Source organism: Pseudomyrmex gracilis, unplaced genomic scaffold (genome assembly GCF_002006095.1).
Source record: "Pseudomyrmex gracilis isolate BER0280 unplaced genomic scaffold, ASM200609v1 scaffold_192, whole genome shotgun sequence".
Classification (NCBI taxonomy): Eukaryota; Metazoa; Arthropoda; class Insecta; order Hymenoptera; family Formicidae; genus Pseudomyrmex; species Pseudomyrmex gracilis.
The window spans coordinates 285,522-302,361 of NW_018020776.1; the positions used below are offsets into that span (position 1 = coordinate 285,522).

General features: G+C 40.2%; 1 protein-coding gene across 1 annotated transcript; it reads right to left on the reverse strand.

The window, feature by feature from the left end:
* Positions 1–2,984: 2,984 nt before the first annotated feature.
* Positions 2,985–16,435, reverse strand: LOC109858222. The gene is made up of 4 exons (XM_020435284.1): positions 16,246–16,435; positions 15,094–15,338; positions 7,488–7,647; positions 2,985–6,850 (listed from the first exon to the last, which is right to left on the reverse strand). The coding sequence occupies exons 3-4, from the start codon at positions 7,628–7,630 to the stop codon at positions 4,393–4,395; spliced, it is 2,601 nt and encodes an 866-aa protein (XP_020290873.1). The 5' UTR covers positions 7,631–7,647; positions 15,094–15,338; positions 16,246–16,435; the 3' UTR covers positions 2,985–4,392.
* Between the last annotated feature and the right edge of the window lie 405 nt (positions 16,436–16,840).

Sequence of the window (16,840 nt, forward strand, 5' to 3'; positions counted from 1 at the left end):
ATACTGGCCCGATATTGGTCCCGTCTTCTTGCCAATACTGGCCCGATATTGGCCCCGTCTTCTTGCCAATACTGGCCCGATATTGGTCCCGTCTTCTTGCCAATACTGGCCCGATATTGGTCCCGTCTTCTTGCCAATACTGGCCCAATATGAATGCCGAACACTGGTGAACAAACGGGCCAATATTGGGCTGTTATAAAATACAAAAATGGGACAATACTGGACCAATTGTCAATATCGAGTATCGGCTATAAAGGTTGGGCCATTGTTGGCCTAGTAGTATTACTGGAAGTCTGTCGGCAATTCCTACATGGGAGGTTACAGTAATTGGGTCTTTTACCCTACGACACAAGTAACAAGATAAAGCAAAATCGTGGGCTGTAATAGAATGCGATGTATAAACGGTTAATGAAATAAATTAATTTCTAAAGAAAAATAAATGTCGATATTTCTCTCGCGCGAATCGTCGGATAATTTATAGTCGCGCGTGCTCCGTACTCCGACGGACTCGTCTTCTGTAGTTGCGCGAAAGGAGATGATTTCAGTCATATTTCGTGTCAAGCGCGCCCACTCGCAGGGATTACGCATCCACCACTTTAGGTAACACGCGGTATCGTCATCGCGCGGTATCATCGTCACGCAATATAAGTATACGCGTATATCTCGTGACAAGTGTCTTAAAGAGTTTCAGCTGTCCGGCGAAAGGTCGACGAGTCGACCGAACGCGTAATGGGATTTACATGTGTCAATAAAAGAAGTGGCGAACGTAAAAAAAAAGAAAAAAGATCCGTAAGAAAAAAACATGTCAAACCGCTTTCTGAAGATTGTGGCGCGACTCTTTTCGATTTTTTAACGTCGATTTTTCGAAACGCGCGTTTCTATCCGGAAACGTTCGGAAATTCGGTGCGCCGCAAACAATCGGTTATTTTCGAGAGTTTTTGTTACCTTCGTTACGTTCCTGGCGCGATCTGTTTTTAGGCTTCCGGCGCGGATCCGTTTGTCACGGCTTCGCCGAGAGATTTCCGCTCTTTGTTCGCCGAGCGCTTCAATTTCAGCTCGTCCTTGCGCCCGCAGATGTTCAAAAAGGGGAGCGTGTATGTACACGCGCGTGTATGCGTGTTCGCCGCGCCGCCGTTCGCGCGTCGCGAGATATATCGAATATCGATTGCGTAATCCGTTACAATGTAAACGCGCGACGAGGAGAAAATCGATTTCGCGCGCGCGTTACGATGTGTTCCGATCGTGTGTATAGGAAGCGATTATCGCGTTACATAACTATGTAACAAACACGTGCGCGCGCGCGCGCGCGTCCGTCGCTAACAGACGTTATCGTGCGATTTGTTCATCGAAGCGAGATAAAAAAAAAAAAAAAGTTTTAACTGTCCGCAATTGAGAAACAAAATATCTCGAGACTTGCGAAAAAAACACAAAAATTGATGGGAAAACACACGGCGTGTCGAACTCTTTGACGGAAAAATGGTTTTTTTCGCGACAAAAAAGTTTTGTTTTTTTTTCTGCGTGTCACATTTTTTTTTTTTGCGCGCCAAACGGATATAGGTAAAGTCGAAACTTCCGGTATATAATATATATCGGCGGCAAATCGCACAAGGTTAATCGCGATGTTCCTGTGTGTAAAGGCGATGCCGCTTTTTTTTTATGACGGAAATCGCCGAATAGAATCGAACAAATCAATGCATTAGGGACACCAGCCGTGCCTACGGTTTGTTGAAAAGCAAATGAAATGTCGAGACAAAAAAAAAAAAAAAAACGAAGTCAGTAATATCTTTTTTTTTCCGGAGTTAATGCTCTTCCGCTCGCGCTATCGTCTTTTTCCGGACGAAAGGAAGCGAGAAGAAAAAACGGTTTGAGTGCGAAAATTCGCCAAACAAATTAACATAATCCCAAAAGTTTGTTGTTTTTTTTTCATCTTTGTTCAATAAATGTTTTAGAACTCGCGTGCGATCTCAAGAAAATATATCCCAAAGACGAGTCTGTCAAAATCAAAAGCGAGAGTTTTTCGTTCGCGCACAGAAAGAACTTCGATCGTGTCGGTTTAAAACGCGCGACGAGAGAGAGAGAGAGAGAGTTTTGCTCGCTCTCAATATTGTTATCTATCGTTACAATTGTGCGAAGAGGGCAGGTCTTGTTCGCGCGCAAGGGCCACAAAGCGAGATGCGTCACTGCCGGCTCTCGATCTTACGGCTCGAGAGGCGCGGCTACAGAAATAGCTCGTGACTCAATATTTAGGCAGCGCCGATTTGCCGCAATATAAAGTTCGCTCGTCACACGGAGTCTCCCGTAGGAAACGGGGTATTATACAGGAAACTCGCTGTCGCCGGGTGCGAAAACAAGTTGCATTCGAAACGCACATCCTGTTAGGGATAAGTTCGAACTTGACGATGATGGTGGGCGAACAAAAAGTTATCGGCAAGGACTTTTGTTTCTCGCGAAACACGCGGCTTTGCGAAAGATGCGAAAACCGTTTTGAAAAAATTTTGAAATTTTGTTTACGGGATGGTAAAAAAAAAAAACTAATATTGTTATTAACACACACGCGGCAATGAGGTTTGTGGACAAAAATTTTTTATTCAAGTCTCCAAGTCCTCGACGAGTATTATTTAACACAAGTGCGCAACAACAACTGCGCGCAGAATAAATTCGAACAAAACAAAGTTGCAAATATATACCTCGTGTTCTTTTATTTTATTTTTTTTTTTTATTAGTTGTTTAACATTTTGTCTCGCGTTACTCGGTACAAGGCCAGTCACGCGCACGATGTCGCGCCGGTATTAATGAATACAGATGAGAATGAGATTATGTTGTTGTTGTATCTACATATGTGTGTAATATATGTAATATACATATATTATCGATTGTGCAAATGTGTATAAATTAAATACGTGTCACGTGTAACGCCGTACAAGATCGCCGAGAAATTCTGTATTATTGCGAATCACTTTGTTGTCGGTGTATTGTGAATATCGTTTTTTTTTTTTTTTTTTTCTAGACGAATACGCGCACGTGTTCTCGGTGTGACGTGAGATTGAGAAGAGCACGATTTACCCCACCGTGGAATCACACGTATTGTTCGATATATAAACATATTTACAAACATATTTACATACACACGTAGTATTCTCGTTACACTTACGTTTTTCGTCGTCGGTTTTCCATCGATCGACTCGCACTCATAACTAAACAATGGTATATTGTCAGGACAAAACGTGTAAAAAGAAAAAAAAAAACAATGAATGCACAACTCTAATCAAACCGCTAACTTTGTACTTTGACATAACAAACTTTATTTGGTTTTGCGTTGTAGTATACAAAATAAAATTAATTTCTCTTTTTCGTAGTACATATATATATGTGTGTGTGTATGTGTGTTGTGTGTATACATATATATATATATATGTAATATGTATGTATACACAAGTAGCGCATATAGACTCTTATGCACAAGCTGTTCTCCCGTAGAAACTATATTTGAAAGCGACACAGAAAAAACCTCTCAAAAATTGTTCATCACACTAAAAAAGGTTTTTGTTAACTCTTTCGTTGAACAATGTGCCGTTAATAAATACGTTCGCAAAAAAACCAAAAAAAAAAAAAACAGCTTGTAGCATTTCATTTATAATGCACTCTGTAATGTTCGTCTGTTTTATTCTAAAGTTGCTACATTTTTCATAGTCGTCCTTCGAAAGAGTCGTCACCAGTACGAGCGACACAGTTAAAAAAATTCGCTAATACACAAATGAGATTACTTTACTATCATAGCTGAGCAATACTCGAACGATCGTGCTGGCAACGTTGTTGTTGTTTGCTCGACAATCTCTCTCTCTCTCTCTCTCTCTGATAGTTTGTAGATTTTCTTACAACACAACCAAGAAGAGAAAAACCGAGATTCGGGCGGTGTGATACGCATATAGTCGTCGAAAAAAAAAAAAAATGACTTTCTTTCATAAATCTAAATGATTCTTTTTACGTTCTTCAATATAACATACACTCGCGCGCGCGCGGCGACTATGATCGTCAGTGCAATAAGGTATTTACTCTAATAAGGAAGTATAAATTTTTTGTTTGTTTTTTTTGTTTTCATATACAAAGAAGACGTGTTACAATCAGTGTAAAGGTGGTTCTTATGATAATTGTCGGTGTGCGGTCTCTCTCAAGCAACACCGGATCTTGATTCGCAGTAGATTCGCCAACTGAGACTCTCTTCAATCCGGGGGGTTCTTCTTCAATCCCGCGATCAAAAAGGAACATCATTTCACCGATGTTGCTCTCGCGTGTGTGGGGAATATTAAATGCGATATCGCCTCATCGCAGTTTCTTCAAGTCCGTCTTCGTTGTCAGTACTGTCTCCATTTCAGGGAGACGGTGCGGAAGAACTCACGCTAGTTTCATGTATATGGTGCGTTCTCGCATTTTACAGTTCTTGAGCTCTTTGAGAGCACGCTGCGCCTCGTTCGGAGACGAGAAGGCCACTCGAGCGTCCCCGGTTGGCATACCCCTCTCGGTGTATCGGCGAATCACGTTCTCCCTCTTTACGTCGAAGTCGCCGAAGAACTCGATTATTTCGTTGATGTCCGCCTTGAAGGGCACGTTCTCGAGCGATAACACGCAGCCAGGCTTGCCGAATCCCTCGACGCAATCGGCCAGGGATGGCGGATGGCGCGCCATCATGTGACGCGGCATCCCCATCAAGCCGGGCGGGCAGCGCGGTCCGAAACCGGCGTTGGCAAAACGCGGCAAGTGACCTATCGGACCGGTGAAACGTGGCGGTCTTTGGTGCTGATCCTGCTGCAACGGTGAGAAATGCTGCGACTGCTGCTGCGCCTCCATCATTCCGAGAGTTTCGAGCATCTTGACGCGCGGCACCAACTCGATCGTGGGTATGTTCTTGCCGAAAGGTAGACCGTTTTTACTGAGCGCGCGTTCCGCTTTTTCGACCGAGTCGAATTCGCAAAAACATTCGCCGGCCGGTTTGCCCTGCTGATTGAGCATCATGTGAATACGAATTGGTACGATGCCAATGTCGGAAAAGAAGTCAAAGACGTCGCGATCGGCCGTCTGAAATGGCAAACCGCGCATGAGAATACAATCGGTCTGATTCGCGCTCGACTGTTCGTGTTCGCGCTTCGCCTGCGCGAACCTCTCTTCGCTGATTGCGGTCGCGGTCACGGATTTGCTGCCGATCTTGAGCGCCGTGCTCAGCGATGATTTGGCGTCTTCGAGCCGAGCAAATTGCACGTAAGCTATGCACTGAGCGGTGCTGGATTCCTTACTGTTGGTAATGAAGAGATCGTTGATCTTCCAGTCGTGAAACAGTTTAGCGATATCCATTTCTTTGGTAAAGGACGGTAGATCGGTCAGCAGGATGCACGAAGAGTTTCGCACATCATCCTCGTCTTCCTTATCGGGCAAGTAAGAGATCATTGCTTTGTCGAATATACTCTCGTCCAAGTGAAGAACTTCTACTTCAGAACCTCGCACGTATCTGGTCGTGCTCATTGCGAGCTCTTTGCTCTCAGCCTTACCGAACTTGATATACGCAATGCCCACACGGTTACCGTGATTATCGGTTATCATTTTCACACAATCCTTTCTGATATAGATACCTTGAAACGCGTGTCGTAGATCCGCATACGTCGCGCTCAACGGCATATTGCGCACTTCCACGCAATGACCACCGCTGCCGGTGCTGTTATTGCTGGTCCCGTTTTTATCGTTGGAGAATCTGGAGTTACCCGATTTCCGTCCGGAAGTCTGGCGATCGTCGTAGCCGAAGTTGGACGAGCCAGATTGGAATGCATGTGGATTGCGACGACCCTCGAGTTCTTGTACCTTATTCATAAAAGTATTCGACCTAGAACCACGGTAACCGTGTTCCTGATTCTTGAATTGACTCGATCGTCCAGAAAATCGCCCGGTCTGATCCAGTCTGCTGTCGTTCTGACCCCAGAGATCTTTGGAGCGCGCTCCGAGGCCGCTCATATTGCTTAAGTTCTGCGAAAGCGGCGTTATACCTACCGCGTGTCCCAACTGGACGTGCGGCTGCATGAGATTGCTGACACCGTTCAGACCGTTAATAGCGAACTGGCCCGATTGCAACATAGACTGCTGACCTATCATTGATGTACCGAAGCTGGCTATGGCTGAGCGTTGAACATCCGCTGTGTCCTGAGACAGAGCGGCGACACTGGCGCCAAGAATATTCGGCGCCAGGAGAGCGGTTTGCATCTGCGTCTGAGGTGGAACTTCCCACACGCCATTTTCCACAAGCGGCTTCTTCCCGGCGGCTTTGTCCTTCTGAAATTGGCCTACGCACACGACATCGCTAGTGTCGTCCTCGTCTTTGCGCCGATCGTTCAACGAGTTTCTCTTGGCGTCGCGATCCCGCGATCTCGTGCGATCGCGCGACCTGGACCGATCGCGACGACGCCTTCGATCGCGCCGTTCTCGGTCCCGCGACCTGCTCCGATCCCGTCGTCGTCGATCCCTACCGCGGTCTCGATCGCGACGATCCCTATCGCGATCACGGTCACGTGAGCGCGAACGATCTCGCGATCTCGATCGATCACGTCTGTCCTTTCGATCTTTGCCGGACTCGCTGTCGTTGTCCTTCTCCTTCCTTTCCGCGACCGGTGAGCCGGGCTGCTTGCCAGAAACAACAGGTGGCACCGTCACCGGCGCGGTCTGCATAATGCACTGCAAACTCAAAGTCTGTTGCCGAGCGGCCTCGATCACTTTCTGCATTTCGGCACGGGAACTGAGCAGCAGTTTAATCTTCATTTCCTTAATTTTACCGCCATCGTGCATCATAGCCTGTCGGGCGTCTTCGTCGGTGCTGCAATAGCGAAACGATGGATTTTCCGTGAGATTCCGTGTTGCGATTTTTTTTTTTTTGTTAACAAATACACGAATTTGTTAAAGAAACTCGTTAAGTGCTCCGATTCACAACATTGAAAAAATATTTACAGATGATCTCACAATCCCTTTTAAAAATTGTTTAGCGTATAAAATCAAAAATATTAATTAACTGTACTATTACTATAGTAGCTATAGCAGCTACAGCTACGGCTAATACCAAGATTTATTGGAAATTAACTTCATACTTATTAGCGAGTTGTTATATAAACTTTGTTTAAACTTTCTGCAAACTAGCTTTTCGAGTTAAACATCAACAGCGGGGAAAAAAAATTTTATTATACATCTTTAACTTTTTAAAAATTAGATTCTATTAATAAGCTTTTATATAATTAATAAACTTTTATAATATTAATTAATTTATCGTATCGTGAGTACTACAAGTAAAAATAAAAATTTGTATTTGCGATTGAAGACTCGTGCGTGCATCGTGAGAGACGCAACTAGTTGATACTCTGAACGAGAGAGCCGCACACAGCCGCACACATTTTCCTCTTTTTATTTCACAGCACGCTGGCGGATTGACGTGCGATGATGAAGATGATGATGATAATTACCTGAACGCGATGAAAGCATCCCCTAGCTCGCCACCGACAATATGAACGCCACCCTCCGGGATACTAAGTCCTCTGAAAAATTGTCGTATGTCCAGTGCATTGGCGGACCACGCCAAATTTTGCAGTCTTATTATGACGCTCATTTTTGTAGGAGGAGGATCTGCAACCGAGCCGAGAAGCAACGAAATTATATAAACGACGAAGGGAATTTAAAAGCATCTTCGTTGCGTGCACAAGAATCGATCGCGATCGCGATCAAAAATTCATTCACATTCGCTGGCGAATCAGAGTCAGTCAAGCGTGTCGGCAATTGTGCGCGCACTTGGCACGCACACACAAAAAAAAAAAGAAATATTTATAGAAAAGGGAATAAAAATGCGTTTTTTTTTTTTTTTTTTTTTTTTTTTTTTTTTTTCCAGATAAACAATGTATACGTATATGTATTTATTAATATGTAACACACAATATTTATTGTCATATGTTACAAATACACCATCTCCACTTGGTTTTGGTGATGTCTTAATTTTCTCATGTGAGTTAATATTCTTATATAGTTGTAATAAGGTAATTGCAATTATGTAATTGTAGATAATCAACAAAAAAAAAAAAGCATCAAGTCACTGTGTGCAATTAGCGAAGAGGTAGCAGAGAGATCGAGCTTGTAGCTGGTATCCAACAACGTGTAATTTATCTCCTCTACACCGCATCCCACCGCCTTCCGTAATTCCAAATGGACATCTTATCTCCGTAACGATTATCGTCGCCATTTCCTAATCTCTACGAGACACGCATGGGCTTTCCAACGGAAAGCGGTGAAAAATGATCGCTCGATCTTCGGCGAGTTTTTTTTTATATACGGGCACGCGGATATTTTTCGTTCACGCGCGAGCGTATGTCGTTTATCTCTCTAACCGAGAGTCGACTTGCGCAATGCTCCGGAGAGGCAGATAAACTTTCTCTCAACATTATCGATTAAATTGAGTATGCACGCGCCCCGCGAAACACAACGTGTGGTTTTCCTAATCGAACGCGCACACCGTTTTCGTTCTCTTCTTTCCTTAGAAAGTACTTGGAAAAATAATCGTCGCCGATCCATCTGTCTCTTTCGCGAAGAAACTAACGAAGGAGAAACGTTTGTTACAGATACTTTATTATCTTTCAATTTTAAGGTCACACGCGAGCGTGTAATCGAATCGACATATTACATTTGCATAAAACGTGTCAGTAGTTTTTTTTGCACACGAGCGAATTTTTTAAACGACGCGGTTATGTTAAACGTCTCAATAATGTGACGATCGCAATAAAACATTTTTTTATCTTTTATATTATTTCGATTTACCGCACGCAAAACAAAACAAAAAGGAAAGCACGTACCGTACGAAAACTGATGCGCGTTTTTGTTATTGAAAAAAAAAAAAAAAGTTTTATTTTCAATCATTCTCACATATGACGAGGATATATCGCCTGAAAAAACATATGGTATCTGCTATAAATCCTTGACACCATTAAGCTCTCTGCGTGTGAGGTTTTTTTTTTTACGTTATCGACCGCGTTGAATTTAATGCTCTTTATATCTGAATAATTAATATTAATTATTCAAACGTTGCGCACACTCATTTGCAATCTTATTTATGAACGATCGCATTGTTCGCGCGCGACCAAACTCTTTTTCACAATCTGTAATAATTAATTTTCGTTAATCGGATAATTGCAAAAATTATTAAACGCGTTATATAAAAAAACTCTTCATAATATATATATATGTGATATAAAATATGTAATAAAATTTCCGAGACGTACACGCGATAGAAAGAAAATACTAAGGAAATTTAATATAAAAAACTGTTTTCCGTGATTACACGGAACGGTTGTGTGTAAATCGCGCATTTGCGCGCACAAGTGAGGGGGATGGTCACGTTTCTTGCTGTCACGTGATTACGCTCACGGACGTTACAGCCTCTATATGTTATAGTGGAGTGACCGATATCGCTATCTCAGCACGACCGACTGGGGGGCACTAGCTTTCCTCCAGTCATTACGTTCAGACTGACGTATTACTTATACAGTGTGTTTATTTTTATATCATTTCGACAAATAAACTTTTATATAAAATTTGTTTAGCGCTCTCATACAAGAGTAATTCGTGGTTCGTACACACCCGGCAGCTTATTGCTCTTGTGATTAAAATAGAAACCCATTTCAAAAAGTGATACATGACATTAAAAACCAGAAAAAAAGAATTTTGCATCTATTCGATCGTTGAAAGGATCGAAATGTTTCAACTCCAGAAACTTATAGACGCAATAGTTTAAAAGACTCGCACACGTCTATCTGACAGCTTTATTGTTACAGCGAATTCCGACGGAGCCGAAAGGTTTGGCAGACGAACGTTCCAAAGCACACAAACATATCCCACGTGCTGCGACTGTATATCACAAACAATCGGATCCGAATTTATTATTCCTTTTGGTTTTTTTTTTACTGCAAATTCTTTCGACACATCTGCGAACACTAAAGGCCTCGATCACACGTGCGGGAGAGAGCAAACTCCGAGAGCGAGAATCAGATTGCAAAACGAAAAAAATGACCAAAACTGAATAAAAATTATCGACATTAAACGAAGACGTTTCTTAAAATAAAAGAAACATTAATTTCACATAAATTTTATATTTTGTATAGTGAGAAAAAAGATAAGATATATCGCTAAGCGAATGAGAGTATTTTTATTTTTGCGATACGTACTTTATCTAGAAAAAAATTATTTTTAATAAAAGTGATAAAAAGTTTTTAAAAATTATTTTTAATAAAATAAATCTTTTTTCTCGAGAAATATACATATCGATTGCATCTGAGGTTTCACCACCTGCAGCTTTCGAGTCAGAATATCCAAGAAAAAAGAAAAATACTAATTAGAGAGAGAGAGAGAGAGAGAGAGAAAAAAATAAACCAGACTTTGCACTTGCAATCAGGAAATGTTCTAAATTGCAAAGCGGTAACAAAATTTACATTTATCAATAAACATAAACGTTTCACTTGTGATGAAACGACGTATAAGTTAAATATAATGCTGAATATATAAAAAAAAAGATTTCAAAGTATTTTAATATAAATTTACAAAATATATGTAAATCATTGTTTAAAATAAACACAGCAAACAGATTTTAAAAAAATGACTTTTATATTTTAAATCTTTTAAAATTGTCAAAATGATTGTTTCTTTAGTATATAATTTTACAGCATATGTTACACGTATATTATTTTTAAATATGTATAATTTAAAATATATAATTTTTAAAATTTCTTTGAATTTAAAAATCTTTTTAAAACACATCAAGGTATTATTAAGAAATAAACTTTTGCTTCTCATTATCTCAAGCGATAATCTCGTCGAGATCGTTCCTGGTTGTTATTCAGAAAGATTGTCGCATTTCGGCCAACTGTAATTACAGCGTTTCGATGCAAACTTGGCGTTATTTTCACGCCAATCGGCCGGTTTCCGATAACTGTGTGTGCTCGCAACCAACCATGTTTTACTGCTTATTAAACATGTTTTCTCGCAAGATTGTAATAATTAGGCACGCGATCATTAAAAAAAAAAAAAGCGATGCCGTTATTAATATATAAATACCTGTTTCTAAAATGACCACAACTCGATGCGAAATGAGTGCGATTATGACAAAATTAATAAATGAACACGGTTGTCGCGCCAGAACGACGTAAAAAAAAAAAAAAAACGCGAGGCTAAAATGAGGAACTTGGTCGAAAATAAAAAATTCCGCATGAAAAAGCGGTCGTTAATTTTTTTTTTTTTTTTTTCGATTGGACTACTCGACGAATCGCCTCTCTCTCCTGCTGGATTTCGAGGGGGACACATACGAAGCTTCAGACGCACGCGATTGCGTTTTTCTGCGTAGAAGAGCCCGGAGATGACGCCGCCTCGTTCCACACCTCTCCTCGGGTTTTCCACCTGTCGTGAAACCGCTGTGTCTCCTTTCGGAATCGAAAAAAAAAAAAAAAAAAAAAACAAACGGAGGATCTTCGTTCGTCTAACATGTTTCCTCGCGAATCCCTCACGGAATTCACAACAAATCGGATGATACACGCGTGTCAAAACGCGTGTGCGATATATGCGTTTTCCGCAAATAAATTTTATTTATCACCGACTGAGCGATGTCTTCTCTTCGGGGGAGACGGAGACGAGAAAAATCCGCACACAACACAACGTTCTCCAACGGCCGACAATCATTTGATTCTTGAGACAAACATTTAAGAGAATGTGCGTTCGTGACGAAAATAAGAAACCAACTTTTATACAACGCAGTGTGTGTTCACAGCAAGTTCCTTCGGAATCGGTCGCAACACACCAAGAGACGAATGCACTTCCGTTGTCACACGAAATGTCTTTCTATATATATATATATATAAATTTTTTTTATTAATCTTTTCGGTCAAAACCGTTATAAAGTGTTGTAATTCGAATGGTTTAAAGTTTCGGAGTTCCAGCAACGCCAGGCAGCATGCGGAGAGATAAATTGCTTTATCCCAATGTCGTGATAACACATCTTGTTATGACTCAACGCAATAATTGTTGACGTTTAAACAAGCGGTAATTAAAAGTGCGCCAGTCCAAAAATAGACTGTGTGACGTTTTTACGATTGTACCCAGGTAGGCATTTTGTGACTAAGACGTTTCGGCTGTGCGTTAAAAATCAGCCACACACGCTGATAGACTCTCGGCTCACATTCGAAAACGAATCGTCGTCTCCCATGAAAAACGATGTAAACGGAACCGGCAAAGGGCTGGAAAAAGCGGAAATTCCCGCGTGAGTGTCCGTAGTTCGTCTCAACGTCTTCGTTCACAATGGCGAAAAGAGCATCTATATTAATATCCCATCTCGTCGTAACCAACAACTAACATGTCTCGATCGTTTCTCGCTGCGGTCTCTCTATCAAGTTTCTGCATATGCATTCACAAACATATGCAAGAATGTAGAATCGAATTAGCGTGACGAGAAGCCAGTTTTCCTAAAAACTCTCTCTTTAAAAATTTAACAAATAACGACCGATTGCGCCGCAAAATAATTTGTGCGCAATTTTACATTAAAGACAAAAGCAGAAAAAAAAAAAAAAAAAAAAAAAAAAACAGCGTTGCAGGGCTGGAATTCAAATCGTGTGACGACAAATTCCAACAGCGGTTCAATGTGTATGTATGTATGTGTCGCTGAGATGTGACGTGTGCGATACTCGGAACTTAACTTAATTACGGGATCCCCACGACCGCAAAACTGGATTGTCACAAGACTTTATTGGATCTGTGTCGGAAAGTTAAATTTTACTAGTGACGTGTGTGTGGAATTTTAGATTCACCGTGTTGTGCGCATATAGTTCTGCAAACTATTTTCGCGGCAAAAATTATATAAATCCTTCCGATCGAGTTTTTATCGACACGCATCGAATTTATATTATACACAGTATCAAGAGAGAGAGAGAGAGAGAGAGAGAGAGAAAAAGAGAAATCTTTTACGATTGTCTTTTAGCAGTAGTTGTACGGAGAACTTTCTATTCAATTCTTTCTCGTACGATAGAAAATTATTAAAAGAAAAAAAAAGTCACGTGCTCTACTTTCCGTGGTAACGTTGCCGCTTAACGGATACTTGGAGTTTCGCAGATTTGAGAGAACACAAAAGAGGGAGAATTCAGGAGGTTGGGAGGTTTCGAATGTGGATATATTGGCTGCAACTGGAAAATCATGACTCACGTTCGAAACGCAGCACGAAGAGAATTCACGTGAGACGCACGTTGCACGTCGGCTAATATGAAGTGTAACAATGACACGTTTGCACTTCGCCAGCTTTTTATTTCGTACACAAAAAAATATGAAACCACAGCTGCGTCCAGGATTAAACATCTTACGCTCTCGCATTCCGATCCCTCTTCGCTGATCACGTACGATGTGTCTACTTGCTTTAAATTGCTTTATTTAGCTGAATATATAAAAATTCGAGAAAGCGGCAAAGATCAAAATCAATTCGCCGATCTCTTGTTTTAGTCTCTTGCATGTTTTACTGTCCTTAATTAAATTGTGTATTAAAAATTCGTTTTTTTTTTTTTTTGTTTGTGTTACGCGACTGACTCTAGTTTCGTTCCGCGAAGTATATACGCATGTGTCTCGTGATGCGTGCGCTATAAATAGACACGAGTGAAATCCGCAATAAGACGATAGAAGAGAGAACCGTTGGCTCGGTTCGTTTCCCAGTCAGTTAATCATCGGAAAAGTTCTCAATTTCTTCTTTCGTGCTGACTCTGGTTTGTATGCAATTGTAGGATGCACGTAAAAACGATAGGACGATATCACAGGAAAGCATTTTCACTTTTATTCTTTAATAATTGTTGATCAATTTTTTTCAGCTGATTTTTTTTTTTTTTTTTTTTTTTTTTTTTTTTTTATTTATCCCGCCATGTAAGACGGAAATGTTATTTGAGTAATTGTCAAACTGAATCTTGAGATTCGTTCGGCGCAATCCATGTTGCGCAATCTCAAGACTTAGTTTTTGTATTCTTCAGAAAAACGCGACTATTAAATACGGATCTTAGACATCTAAGAGTCAGGCGTTGTTTATGCACTTTGTATGTGTTTTACAGTACTTGTACAAGACTTGTAACACCGTAGCAAAAGTTTATCTCACGATTTAAATTATTATATAACAAAACTATGAGTAGAGATTCTATTCTTATGATTTTTTAATTTAAACTTGTTTTTGATTTTTTTTGAAAATCTTTTGTTCTTTAATTATACTCGAAACAAGAAATATACAAGTAATAACGAAATAAGAGTTTTAATCTAGAATGAATACAGGGTACAATGTTGATTGAAAGAAAAGCATTGTTTTAAAATCTTAAAAATCTGTTTTGAGATCCCAAAAGATGTGAAAAAAAAAAACTGTGCATTAACTACCGTATGTATCAAGAGATGTCAAAACTTACCTTTATTGAATAAAAAGAACAAAAACAAATGCTTTTCTAATTATTAATAAAGATATAACAAACCAACATGGTTTCAAAACATAGAAATAACATGACTTATAGAACTACTTAAAAATATTTTGAAGGTAAAAGTAAAAAAATTTATCATCCATGATCATCAAAAGGTATGCTCTCTGTGATGTATAATATCAAGAACATATACACTTGTGGCAAACACCAAATCACTTTTTAAAATGAACTGATTAATTCAGAATAAAAAGTAGCTTTTTAGATGCTTGGCTTCATTTGATAAATGAAACATATATTTATTACTATGTTTTTTTTTTGTTATATGAGAGAATGATTAAGAGAATAGTTTTTATTTTCAGAAAATTAGGTTATTGCAAACTTATTGTATAGTTTAATAAGTTTTTTTTTGTAAAAATAAAACACAGCTATAAACTCCATGCTATTTATAGACGATAAAAAATTGATGACAGACTTGTGTTATTGTCCGTACCATTCATATCTTTCTTAGAGTTTCTTTATTTTTTTTTGTTTTTTTTTGTTTGTTTTTTATTTCGTTGTAAAATTAGGAATTATAAAATTATAAACTAATTTTCTTATTATGATTGAGTATTACCTTTCAAAATATAGCTTCTTTCTTCTGCTTTTCTATTTCTTGCGTATATAAAATGTAGGTTGAAATCTAAGAGCTGAACAAGAACAAAGATGTTTGATCACCAAAACCACTTCTGAAGAACAATTGAAAAGTAGCAGCAGAAAACAAGCAGTTAACTGCTCTCTACTAATGTGCTAAATCCACTTGATCGGAATGGCAGCTGAGATCTTGATACACCTAACACACTCTTGAAGTAGTCTAAATCCCTGCAACATACATTAAATTTCCCCTTTCTGTATCTAAAAGTGTTTTTTTATGTACTATCTGTTCTTAACTATTTGTTTTCAGTCATTTAAATCCGTGTCGCATAAACTCTTTCTTTCTTTGCTCATTGAGTTTTTAGTAACCATTGTTACTGCAAAATCACATTGAACAAACTTAATGAACTTGAAGCATCGGTATATCATTTTCGATCATTCACACAAAATTGTAACTCGTAACGTTGCGAGAAACAAAACAATTTTGCCTGCTCTTCTTTTAATACAAAATCCAAATATTCCGGCTCTGATCAACGCAATGCTCTAGCAAATTCTTCATCACATAATTCACTTTAGGTTTTACTTCTCATCGAATGTAGAACAAAGATGGACCGCGATGTTCCGACCGAATTTGTGGCGCCACTTCGACCGCAATCGATTTACAAATTTATATATGCAATCAAGCCCGTGTCACGAGTTTTGCGAATAACGAGATAAACACAAACAAATTGAACAATAAATATCTTCAAGTTTTTTTTTAACTCGAGTCTCGTGCCCGTACACGCACGTGTGGGTATTTATACGAGCTCGCGTGCTCTCGCACAAAATTGCCCCACGCAACAACGCCATGTTTGTTTCGAAGCGTCTTGTGCTACGTGGACCGCCGCTGCGAGCGAAAATCGAAATGTAAACGACGATCTTATAATTTCGTTAACTCGACAATTATCTTTTTATTCCGAAAGACACACACACACGAGAGAGAAAACGAGACAAAAGAAAAAATAACGCGCAAAATGAAAATTCCGACTCGCGTCGTTCACGCCATTGCTTGGCTTTGGCCTCTCGCGACCACTAGACGGTACGCATAGTAGAATGAAATATCTCGGCGTATCTACGCCGAGGATATTTGACTCACCGAAATTATTACGCGGAAACGTGGAACAACGAAGAGGAACGCTGACGAGCGATGAAAACGATTTTTTTCTCGTCACAAGAGAGGATTCACCAGAGCTCGATCGACGCCGTACGTCCTTACCTCGATCTTCGGCGTGAAGCAGCGTCGAATGAGTCATACAATGGCTCCCACACGTCGCCGTGTCTTAGCTCGTGTGAACCCCGTAGCGCACCTTCGAACAATGCAAAAGTCTAGAAAGAACGCGCAGTGCGAGAAATCGCGACCAATCGCGTTCTCGAGAAACCACGCTTCACGCATCGCTCACGTGACGAGCGACCAATCACAATTGAGTATTCCTAGTAGCTTTCGGGTAAACCTTCGAGAGTACGGTACGTGAGAAGGCCACTCGATCGTAGCAGAAGATAGAAGCCTGATCACTTTTCCACCTCGTAAACTAGCGCGGGTGGTACACATTGGAACTACGCAGCCAGTCCACGAGCGACATGTCGGTACGCTATGTCCACAGCGTGCGGTTCTATTCCGTGCTATGTGCACGAGTTTAAATGGTCACTTTCTTTAAGTGTGTGAGTATATTCGAGAGCGTGAATTTGATTTA

Coding starts and splice junctions, on each gene's coding strand:
- LOC109858222 (XM_020435284.1), bottom strand. CDS start 7,630: ATGAGCGTCATAATAAGACTGCAAAATTTGGCGTGGTCCGCCAATGCA. Junction 6,851..7,487: donor GATGCTTTCATCGCGTTCAG/GTAATTATCATC, acceptor TCGCTATTGCAG/CACCGACGAAGACGCCCGAC.